A 12676-nucleotide genomic window follows, 5' to 3' on the forward strand; every position below is an offset into this window, starting at 1 on the left:
CATTGAAAGTGGGTAGTGTGATCAATTGAATATGGAATGTGATAAATGGAAATTGAGAACCAGAGAGCTCTATTCTTCCAGGAAGGGAAGTGAGAGGAGAGGTGCATAAAATATTAGATATGGTAGAAGATTCTGTCAATCATTACAGAGGGAAAGTTATATCACTAGAGCAAATACAATGGAGACAAGAACTGAGAGATTGGAATGAAGACTTCATAGTCAGTGGAGTTAGGCTACAGAAATATCACCTGTCACTTTCCTTGTTTACTGTTTGTCCTTGCATTCCACTTTATCAAATAAGAATAATAGAAGTGGTCACCATCTCCAAGCTTTTGCATTTCACAACCATCCACATATGTGTGACGTTGATTCGATTTTTGACAGTGGCAAAATATGATCCACAGGGTAAATCAGAATTTAGATTTAGTCTAGTTCCTGTCGCTTGCTCTTTTACAATTAAGCAAAAACTTGCAGTCCTCAATAAGCAATGTGCATGTTTATTTAAAACTTGTTTAAATCTTATCATCTCACTATAAAAAAAAATGAATTAATGAAAAGTTGGGATTCAGATTCCATTTGCTTTTAGCATTATTGGTGAAAAGCATACGTTTATTTCTGTTTCCTACCAACTAGACAGACTTTCTGCCTCATCATGGAATTCCTCCCACTGTTCCCCAGAATTATGCATTTGAGCCAGAGATTGAATTACTTGCTGGAGATCAGAAATATGGAGGGCTAGGCAGATGCTTTCAGTAATGGTAGAGTCCAGGACAAGAGGCCACACTCTCCGAATAAAAGGAGATTTTTTTAGAACCGAGATGTGGAGACATTTCTTCATCCTGAGGATAGTGAATCTATGGAATTTGTTGCCACAGATGGTTGTGGAGACCAAGTCGTTGGATTTATTTAAAGCAGAGATTGACAGGTTATTGATTAGTAAGGGTATCAAAGGTAGTAAGGAGAAGGTCGGAGAATGGGGTTGAAGGGAAAAATACCAGCCATTATTCGATTTGTGGAGCAGATAATGGGCCAAATGGCCTAATTCCCCTCCCACATCTTATGGTGTTATGGGGAATCTTATGGAAACATAAGATCTTGAAAGGAATAGATGATGCAGAAGGGGAAAGTTGTTTCCTCTGGTAGGGAACATTCTCTCAAGATGCTGTAAACGGTTATATGGTTATATGTACAGAAGTGGTTATAAAACACAAATTAAGATGAACTGCTTTTCCCAGAGAGTAGTAAAACTGTGCCTAAGGAAGCAGTGGAAGTTGCCTCATTGACTATATTTAAGGCACAAACAGATTTTTGCCTTATAGGTTTATAAGGAAAAGGCAGATAACTGAGCCTATGGTTAGTTGCATTTGCAATCAGTTGCAATTTTATTGAAGGGCAGAAAAGCTTTGACTGGTCAGATGACCTACTCCTGCTCCTATTTCTTATGTCCTTATTTATCTGCGATGAGGTGATGAAAGATCAAATGCATTAACTAGGGCCATTGGTGGATGATTACGCGTATTTATCTGTTATGTGTTGCTAATTGTAAAGGTTTGTGAGTGAAGAAACAGGTTTTGTAGATCTCAAAGGCAAAGACTGTGGACACAGTTTTGGTAGCGAAAGATTTTATTTACAGAAGGCAAGTGTGGGAAATAATACCAGATGCAACACACACACAGTGCAATCACAACTCTATGCAACAAGGGACACTAATTAAATGCTCCTAATCCTTTTAACAAGTGAACCTCTCACCAGCAGTTTCTCCAGTGCCCTTCCACATTTCAAGGCCTGGAATAAAGCAGGGTGGTCCCAAACTGTCAAAGAGGGAGAATGAAGAACACATGGCACCTTTATAGTTCTGGAGGGTCCAGAACAGGCCATTAGCAGGATAAAATGGCTCAGTGCCAGGAAGGTTAATCCAATGACAACAGCCAATGCCCCAAGGCCAAATAACAGGCAGGCTGGAGAGTCCAGTCGAGGTAATTTACATGGAACCAACGGCAAGGTTTGTGCTAATAGGTGGGGCAGAACCAAACCTTGATTGGCAGCTGGTGTGTCCTCCAACTAGGTAGGGGGCAGTGCTCTTATGTAACAGCCACAACCCTTCCCAACATAATCCACGCATCAGAGGTTACACTACTCAACAATCATGAGACAATCAATAATTATGTATATGTTATAAGTAAAAACAAAAAGACATGTTTTATAAAATACATGTGGATCAATATATACACCATGCCTTCTGAATGCTGGACAAGGCACAAAGTCAAATTCAATGACAATGCCTCACCAGCCCCCATCATCCACGAACAGGGTTAGTGTTTCCGATGGAGCAGGGTGCTGTGGGTGCTGCTCCCCAATGTCAGAGGGGAGGGTGGAAAAAGGAATTTGTTTAGTCACTGACTTGTATGCTTGATTTCTCCAGCTTGACTGGCAAATGTGAGCACCCTTACTACCATCATCTGTGAGCAGGGAGTGTAATGTCATCCATCAGGTGCCCCCTCCTGAGCCTTGGCCCCATGCTTGGGTGCACCCTGCACACAGAGCCGAGATGTCTGTCACCATGCTATCCTGTGGTGAGGCAAGCCGGCAGGTATACATCCAAGGCATACCTGGAGCGCCCTTTTTTTTGGGGCTGACGTTTGACACCAGGATGCCATTCCCACTTGCATTCTCTTTCAATGGGTTCCCCAAGTGCCTGTGTTGGATCTCTGTAACGATAGCCAGGAAGTGTCAGGACAGAAAGTTAGCGAATTTAGTGTTTTTAAATAAAGGCTCCCACAGCCCCCACCCCACCCCTTGAGGTGTTTCTGTTAATGGAAGTTCTGGGGTTATGCTGTCATTGTGAAACAAAATATATATGTTTCCTACCATGGTCTGATCAATGATGGTCAAACTAACTTTGCATCCACAGACTGCGATTATGTATCTATAAATTGTACTTCAGCTTCTGAGTGTGCTTCTAGACATTATGGATGGTAAAAACCACAGCTAAGGGTGTCATTTAAAATAAAATCATTACAAGGGCTTGATAAACTAGAATGTCCAGTGATAAAGTTTCCTTAGCAACAGCTGTTCCCTTGCTGAGAATTTTTTTGCATAATACATGACGAACTGTCTTGTTGTCAGTCTGTAGCCAGTTCAGTGTCACTGTACAGATGCTAGCAAAATCACAAGTGGCCCTGAGGAAAGTGTTGGCCAATGTCCTGGTATCGAATGAGTTATAGCGAGCAGTGGCACCAGGCAGAGATTTTGTCCAGAAGCTTAGTGGGACTCTGCACCCTTGGATCTTCTGCCAGAGGTTCCATTTGGGCTGGCCGAGATCTGTAATTTAAAATGAATCCCTGCTGGGGTGGGGGGGGGGGGGGGGGTGGGGAAAGTGAGTGGCAGTGTTTGTTCAACAGCTTGCTTTGCTATGTCAAAAGCAGCCTGTTGTTCTGGTCCCCAGAGGAATGTGGCTTTCTTATGGGAGACCCTATAGGGTGATTTAAATAGCATGGTACTCCTGTGGACTGAGATCAGCCAACTTGCTTTAAATTTCTCCGACGTAGAATAGAATAGATCGCGTGAATACTGAATGCAACGATCCGATGTGGAAGAAGCAGAAGCGAATTATTGCTTCCTCGGGAAAGACATTTTGGGTTCCTGGGAAGGTGGAATGGGAATAGACAGCCATTTAAAAACAACTCCCAATGAAGATCTTTGATCTGAAACATTGATTGTATTTCTCAGATGCTCCCAGACCTCTGGAGTGTTTCGAACAATTTCTTTTTTATGCAAGATTTCTAACATGCGACTTTATTCTCTGGATTTTCAGCAATTATGTAAAAGTAATGCCCTATAAATAAGAAAACCCACATTTTTCTATTCCTTCTTTTAAAATTGAGTATTGCAGGAACAAGTGCTAATCAGATTATTTGCATTTGGACTTTAATACTGTGATGAAAATTGAGGTATGCTTGCAAGTGGTCAATTACATTACTGAAATGAAAAGGAAGAAAAGACAATTGTAACTTTGTCCAAGGTAAAAGTACTTCGCCATTTGAGAATAAATAAAGGGGATGAAATAGAAAAAAAGGCAACCACCCTTGGAAAAGAATAAACACAAGGATGGCTGAGCAAAATTTGATTACTGTAGAGTAATTTAGCATCTTTAATTTTCCCTGTTAACCTTGGTCCTTTTCATTTTAGGAAAATTGAAATATTGTTTGCTAATTCTCAATCAACCGATGGACAATGATCAGTTTCAATGCCTTTGGAACAAAGGTAGGATTTTGCTCACTGCTAAAGAATTGTAGCTTACTTATAGAACAGCCACCAAATGTTGTGGTTGTGCTTAGTAGAAATAGTGCAATAGTTAATGAATGCTCAGCAAAATCTTCTTCCCTTGTGTAGATGTTAATGATCAGAAACTTTGTCTCTCATGTATTTTGTCCCACAGATTGATGTGATCAGTGTAACTATTTGTTATTTTCTTTCTTACTAGAGGGATTGTTGAGCCATTCTTTGCTGTAGTAGGTCATTGATTCTGTTCACTTATTCATTTACTGTTTAATAAATCTATTTGGCAGTTTTTCGCTCAAGGCATAGACTAGTCATCTGTATTCAAAAAGGGAGCAAGGCCATAGTTGCCTTTGTTTTATTTATCTGAAATAAAGTAAGGAGGATTATCTGATTAACTAGTGGTCCTATTACAAATTACTGTACTAAGATAATGGACATGAAAAAATGTGTTTGAATTTACAGGGAGTGAGAACCTGCTGGAATACATGGTCTAAGCCCAAGAAAAGTATTTGGAGTAATGACTCCAAAATAAACATATTTGTTCAGGTCACGCATGCCAACCAAATTTCTCAGTTGCTCAAATAGTTAACTATTTAATAGTCTCAATTTGAATCACAATTATGACTTTTAAAACTGACTGCTGCCAGTCAATGGAAAGTTACCATATATGGGAGAATATAAAACCCACTTTTATACCTCCAAAGATAGATCAAAAATATCCCCCAGGTCTTGTATACAAAGTTGAAATTAGGGTAATGTTGACAGTGATCATCTTTGCTGCATTGCTCAGTCGCATCACTGCCATCTATTTTTGGTGATGAGCTGTCGCAGGGGAGTGGGGTGGTGGGATGAGTGTGGGGTCTGGTGGTGGGCTGTCAGTCCCTGCACTGCTCCGCTCCCACCTGGGAGAGAGTGGGACCAGTGCGGGGACCGACAGCGGGCTGCCGGCAGAGAGCAGGGAGCAAGACTAGCACTGGGACCAACAGCGGGCCGCCAACAGAGAGCAGGCTGCAGTACCAGCACTGGGACCAACAGCGGGCCGCTACCAGGGAGCAACACCAGCACTGGGACCTTCAACGGGCTGCCGGCAGAGAACATGGAGCAGGACCAGTACTGGGACCGACAGCAGGCTGCTGGCAGAGAGCAGGGAGCAAGACTAGCACTGGGACCAACAGCGGGCCGCCAGCAGGGAGCAGGACCAGCACTGGGACCGACAGTGGGCTGCTGGCAGAGAGCATGGAGCAGGACGAGCACTGGGACTGACAGCGGGCCGCTAGGAGAGAACAGGCAGTGGGACCAGCATTGGGAATGACAGCAGCAGTTTGTTTTTATAAAAAGTTTTCTGCTATAGCTCAGCTACTTTTGTTTTCTCTTGTAAGTTGCAGCAGTATTATTATTATTTAAATAATTTTTCCTGTTATCCTAGTTGCATGCTCAGTCCAAATTTAAAATGCTTACCCAAAAATATACTAAAAAACATCTTAATATTCCCAGCTGAAATTGTTGTTGGGGTGGAGGCGTGGTCTTGTATGCCTGTGGGTTTTGTATGCCATCAAATATGGTATGTACTTAAGGTTGCAAAATCTGGCTTCTTCACTTCACCCTTTTCTCTGCCCCTCCCTTAACAAAGACAGTGAGGAAGGATTCATGACAGCATAGGTCAGAGATGGGTAGCTTAACCTAGTTACAGCCAGTATTGATTTAGTTTGATTAATGTACCATTTACTGCACATCAATTTGAGGCAAGAAGTTAGCCACACAGGTTTCTGCTGTGCAACATCAACAAAAATCAAGATGCCTGGAAAGCTAGGAATAGTGCATTGCATTGAATTAGACAATCCAGTACCTTTCTTTTTCACACCATTCATTTCACTTGAGCATCCCATTGGAAAGGCATATAGTTGTAGTGCCAATTGAAAAAGGATAATTGGCATGTAGAAATCTAAATTGGAGAAGAGAAACCTGAAATGCCAGATTAAAATAAAAGTGGGGCAGTAACCTGAATACTCTAAATATGAGGCACAAGATTGAAGTGACTGATTCGCTAATATTGTAGAACTGGAAAGATTATGTTGTGAGAAGCTAGCAGAAATAAAGATATTGCTTTTCAAACTTACATTGGCTTTCATTGGAAGACCTTGGAATGCCAAAGGTAGAAGGGTCAGAATGAGAGTAGGGATAATTCAGGTGACAGGCACTCAGAAGTTCAGAGTCACTGTTGGGGATTGAAGATTTTTTTTTCTAAATCAGGCTCCAAGTACAGAGAAAACTTCATGTAAGTTCTTGCCTCAATCAGAAAAAAAGGAGTTTGGGTCCCTGGAAGATGGCAAGTATCATTAATGATACCATCTTTGTTGGCCGAATATGGAAAATTTGATTCAGAATATAGAACGGAGATGGAGAATGTGATTGGGTGATGTCAGAACCATAACCTTATTCTCATTGTTGCCAAAATTAAGGAAATTATTCTTGATTTTTAGGAAGAGGAGACTGAGGAACCGCACACCTCTCCACATTGATGGGATAGAGGTGAAGTGGTTTAGTATTTTAATGTTGTTCCTTGGAGCCCATATTTCAGAAGACTTTCGGAGCAAATGCATCAAGGCAACTGAAGAATGAGCATGAAAGCTTCTACTTTTTAAGGAGTCTGGGGACATTTGGATTGAAGTTGAATATCAAACTTTGACAAGTGCACTTTGTAAATATACTGACTGATTGCATCTCAACCTGATTTGGTAACTTGAATACTGAGGGATGCAGAAGGTAGCAAATATAGCCAGGTTGTCACTGTCTGTGACCTATCATTCACTGAATGATTCTATGTGAAGGGCTGCTTCAGCAAGGCAGCCAACATCATAAAAGACCCCCATCACCCTGGTCACAACCCCTTCTCAGTGCTACTTTCAGGCAGAAGGTACAGAAGCCTGAAGACCAGCTGCTCTGGGTTCAAGAATAGTTAATTTCCTACAACTACCAGGCTCAGGACCTTTCCCATGTCACAGCACTCATGGACGGACCCAACACTACAATAGAACTGTCTGTATTATTGCAGTCACTTTATTTTTCTTGCTCTAGGATAACTGAATGTTGAGCATCTTTTCTGTTTATTGTATGTTTTAATTCAAATTATGTGTCATGTTGTTTTTTTTACATAGTAATTTTTCAGATGTGGCAAGTAAGAATTTTGTATATGCAATAAACTCATTATGGATATCATTCCTGCATTCGATACAAGTTGGGAGGCTTCTACTCTCGTGCCTTTATTCCAGTATATTAATAATCTTTGGTACTTCTTTCTTCCAGCAGCACTCAAATTTCATTACTTTTGCAGCTAATTTTACCTGATTTACCTCCATTTTGTAGGCCTTTGACTCTTCCATCATTTTCTTGTCCTTTCTATCTCCTTTGCACTGCAGCAATCAGTATCTACGGCTCAAGCCTGAAGCGTTGGTTTTGTATCTTCATCTTTGCTATATACAGTACATTGTTTGACTCGCCGGGTTTCTCCAGCACTGTGTTTTTAATAACTATGACATGCCTATCAACTTGAACATCTCCTAATTTGCTTCCTGTGTGGGCCATATTCTTTACTCTGATCTTCCATCTCTGTCACATCTGTTCTGACAATACAATAAAAACTGTCTGACCTGCTGAGCATTTCCAACATTTTCTGCTTGTAGGTGCTCAGCACAGACTTTGAATATCAGATCAGTCAAATTGTCGGAGGAAAAAAAGCAGGATAATCTGGGTCATTCTTTCCTATCTCAGTAATTGCCTGATATAATGATACTGATTTGATGCATTCATATTTTTTGAAGTGCTCAGCCAGCAGGTAACTGGTGCTGTGAGGTTTATATAGCAACTCAGATTTCCTCAACGTTTCCTTTGAAACCCTGTGTGGAATCTATCAAGTCTGGAGATTTTTCCACTTTTCATCCTATTGTGTCCATTATCTTTTAAAACTTAAAGCTAGTAACTTTCTATTCTTGTTTTACTTTCAGTTTGAATGTACATTCGTCTCTTTTCTCTACAATGAAGATCAAAACAAAGTGTTTTTTGAGCATTGTGATAAATCATATACAAAATCCACTTGATGGACTACCAAATTATCACTGTCCATATCCGCAGCAAATTAAATGCTGACTTATGAACTAATTCAGAAGTAGATGTTAGTATCTGATTTCTGTGCCCTTGCGTACAAAGCTACCCTTTGGTGTTATTCTAGTCACCAAGGTGATTTAAGAAAGAAGCATGACTGGTGAAATAAGTGTATTTTTGAACCAAGCCTTTAATATATTGCATCTAATGGAATGGACCAAAACTTGCTGTCAGCTATATATTTGTTGTAAATGTAATTGTCCATGTTCAACTTATTTGTTTTATTCTTGTCTATTTTACAAGCGGTTTTTCGAGCATGTGCTGACGGGGGAGCAAACCAGCTCTATGAACAGACAGATGGAAAACAAGAAAGGTAAAGCTTACATTTGTGTTCTATTCTATTACTGTTCCATTGTTGTGTTTCACTGTTTGAATGATTTTCTGTGTGATATTTGAGCTGGTAATGGAGTTGTTTATTGGAATAAGTTAAACCGACCTTGGTTGATGTGTCTAAAAATATGCTTATCAGAAAATTAAGGTTAGGGAGGGTGATTGTACTCAATATCTGGCGCTACACAAACCTCTGGAACATCTGGACAGCAAAGATGCATACATCAGGATGCTCCTTATTAACTACAGTTTGACATTCAACACCATTATTCCCTCAGAATTGGTCAGCAACAAACTCCAGTACCTGGTCCTCAACACCTCATTATGTAATTGGATCATGGATTTCCCTACTTCCAGACCCCAATCATTGTGGATTGGCAGGAACATCTCCACAATCTCCATCGGCTCCAGAGCACCGTAGGGCTACATACTTAGCCCCCCTGCTCTACTCACTTTACACATATGACTGTGTGGCTTAGTACAACCACAACAACACCATCAATAAATTTGCTGACAATACTACATTTATACAATACTCTTTGGCTTGGCTTCGCGGACAAAGATTTATGGAGGGGTAAAATCCACATCAGCTGCAGGCTCGTTTGTGGCTGACAAGTCCGATGTGGGACAGGCAGACACGGTTGCAGGGGAAAATTGGTCAGTTGGGGTTGGGTGTTGGGTTTTTCCTCCTTTGTCTTTTGACAGTGAGGTGGGCTCTGCGGTCTTCTTCAAAGGAGGTTGCTGCCCGCCGAACTGTGAGGCGCCAAGATGCACGGTTTGAGGTGATATCAGCCCACTGGCGGTGGTCAATGGGGCAGGCACCAAGAGCTTTCTTTAGGCAGTCCTTGTACCTCTTCTTTGATGCACCTCTGTCTCGGTGGCCAGTGGAGTGCTTGCTATATAACACGATCTTGGGAAGGCGATGGTCCTCCATTCTGGGGATGTGACCTACCCAGCGCAGTTTGATCTTCAGCAGTGTGGACTCGATGCTGTCGGCCTCTGCCATCTCGAGTACTTCTATGTTGGAGATGAAGTCGCTTCAATGAATGTTGAGGATGGAGCGGAGACAACACTGGTGGAAGCGTTCTAGGAGCCGTAGGTGTTGCCGGTTGAGGACCCATGATTCGGAGCCGAACAGGAGTGTGGGTATGACAACGGCTCTGTATACGATACTACATTGTATAAAAAGGGGTGAGCAGGAAGGAGATTGAAAACTGAATGGAGTGCAAACAACCATCTCTCACTCAATATCCCCAAAATCAAGGAGATGATTATGTACTTTAGGAGGTGTGCAATCCAGTGATCAGTAGGGCATCAGAAGTGGATAGGGTGGCAGTTGCTATCTTTCTCAGGGGACCTTTCCTTGGCCCAATGCACTAACATCATTGTGAAGAAAGTACATCAGTCCCTTTATTTCTGCAGGAATTTGTAGAGGTTTGATATCACATTGGAAACCTTGGCAAACTTCTGCAGATATTCATTGGAAAGTGTGCTGTCCACCTGCATCATGGCCCTGGTATAGGGGCACCAATACCTCTGAGCAGAAAACCCTGCAAAAGGTAGTGGATACAGTCCAGTACATCACAATCAATACTTTTCCTACCATTGAGGAAATTGACATGGAACGCTGCCATCAGAGAGCCGCAGCAATCATAGCCTCCAAGAACTTAGTATGTTCTCACTGCTGCCATCAGGAAAGAGGTACAGGTGGCATCAGACATGTATCACCGGATTCAAAAATTGTTGCTCCTGTTCCACCATCTGACTCCAAAGCAACAAACTCAGAAACTCATTAAAAAGATTCTTACATTGAACATTATTTATTACTGAATATTTTTTTCTGTATTGCAGTCAGATTTATTGTTTTCATTTCCTTTGTTTACTTTTCTCTCTTCATATAGCTTTAACCTATTAATCTGAGTACAGTTTGCAAAACCACTAAGTAGGAATTCTGCCTGACCCACAGGAAAAAGAATCTCAAGGTTGCACGTGATGTCATATATGTATTATGGCAATAAATTTGAGCTTTGTCTTTCAAAAAGACTTTGCTGACATTCATCTTGTTTATGGTAAAGGCAACAGTCTGATGAATATGTGGAGATGACAAAGTGGATGATGAATGTTTGTTTCAACAGCTTCAAATAGTACTTGAGTACCTAACTTATCTGCACATTGAGTCCAACTTTTTTCCCAGCACTGTAAAATAAAAATTTCCAGATTTGGAAAGGAAAAAGAATGATGAATAAAATGGTGCTAGCGACCCACTGCGACTTTCTGCGGGCTGTGGAACCCCTGTTATGTACTCCTTTAAAATGCTCACTTTTCCAGCTGCTTTTGTAACAATCAGCTGCATTTATTTTATGACCAACCAGCTGCTAAATGCTGTTAACAATTGACAAATCTCCCAGGTTACAGCTGAGTCAGGAACAGAATGGCAGCAAGGCAGAGGCTTTAAATGGCCAGGCCACCAAGGTTGAGGTTGGAAATGTGGAATGAGGGCTAGCATTCAAACAAGACTGAAGTGCAGGAGTCTGAGATCTCCATCCATATTACTGGCAAATGTCCAGTCCCTGGAGAATAAAATTGATGACTTGAAGGCAAAGCTACTTTATCAGAGACATTTATTTGCTGCACCAAGACCTGGCGAAGAGAGAATACACCGCTATATGACCAGTTGAATTCAGCATCCATGGACTGAATTTGAACTCGGATTCTAGAAAAGGGAGATGAGGCGGTGTGTGCTTTTTCATTAATACTGATTGGTACACTGACGTTGGGGTTACGTCAACCTCCTGCTTGACTGCCTTAGAGCAAATCTTGATTAAATGCAGACCCATCTATCTACCCTGAGTGTTCACATCAGTAATTCTCACTGGAGTTTGTATCCCTCCCAATCAGGCACTAGCGGAACTACATGATGTTGTCAGTAAACAAGAGATGGCCCAGCCTGATGCAACAAATCTTAGTTGGCAACTTTACGCCTGTGTTAAGAAAACCCTGCCTAACTACCACCAGCATGTAATCTGCTGTACCAGAGGACCCAGCATACTTAATCATTGCAGCACCAAGGTAAGGAAGGCCTTTTCTTTCCCAAGACCATACTTTGGCAAGTTGGATCAGCTGGCAGTCCTCCTTCTGCCTTCATAGAGACAGAGTGTAAAAGGAGAGGCTCCAGAGGTTAAGACAGCTAGAAATTGGTCACAGGAGGCTAAAGAGTGGATACAGGACTTGGTCGAGTCAGCAGATTGGGCAATGTTCAAGGATTCTGCTGAGAATCTGAGTGAGTACACTGAGGCTGTCACACACTTTATCAAAACAGCTGTGGATGAACAATGAAATCCGGAACCTGCTGAGAGCCAGATAGCAGGCATTTAAGTGCGGAGATCCAGATCAGTACAGCAGGAGCAGGTATGACCTGCAGAAAGCTAATCCCAGGCGAAGTGAAGATTCCGGATGAAATGGAAGCAACAAGGAACACCCAATAGCTGTGCCAGGGCCAAAATGCTATGACCTGTCACAAACCCAAATCTGGTGAAATAGCAGACAGCAAAGCTTCAGTCCCAGAGGAACTCAATGCCTTCTATGCTCGATTTGACGACAATAACAACAAAGGACCACCCCAACATCCCCTGCTGATCCCATCCTGTCCTTTTCTGAGGATGGCGGGCTTGATGCATTCAAGAGAGTAAATCAGAGGAAAGCATCTGGCCCAGATGGAGCATATGACTAAGTATTAAAAATCCATGCTGACCAACTTGCCAATGTATTCACTGATATTTTCAATATCTGACTCCAGCAGACTGTGGTATCCACCTGTTTCAAACAGGCATCTATCATAGCAGTGCCCAAGAAGAGTGCAGTAACCTGCCTTAATGACTATTGACCAGTAGCAGTGATGAAGTGTTTT

The 12676-nt window shown here is 41.8% G+C and overlaps 1 protein-coding gene across 13 annotated transcripts in view; it reads left to right on the forward strand.

Moving 5' to 3' along the window:
- Window positions 1-12676, forward strand: part of tpk1 (thiamin pyrophosphokinase 1) — a 410665-nt gene that overhangs the window by 76596 nt on the left and 321393 nt on the right. For 12 of the 13 annotated variants that reach the window (XM_069912524.1, XM_069912533.1, XM_069912540.1 and 9 more), the window contains 2 exons: window positions 4189-4263; window positions 8683-8752. In XM_069912524.1, coding sequence (XP_069768625.1) covers window positions 4189-4263; window positions 8683-8752 — 145 coding nt within the window. Of the gene's footprint in view, window positions 1-4188; window positions 4264-8682; window positions 8753-11768; window positions 11839-12676 lie in introns of those variants that run through there. The other variant, XM_069912577.1, reaches the window with a different exon arrangement.

This window comes from Narcine bancroftii, chromosome 1, assembly GCF_036971445.1.
Source record: "Narcine bancroftii isolate sNarBan1 chromosome 1, sNarBan1.hap1, whole genome shotgun sequence".
In the NCBI taxonomy this organism is placed as follows: Eukaryota; Metazoa; Chordata; class Chondrichthyes; order Torpediniformes; family Narcinidae; genus Narcine; species Narcine bancroftii.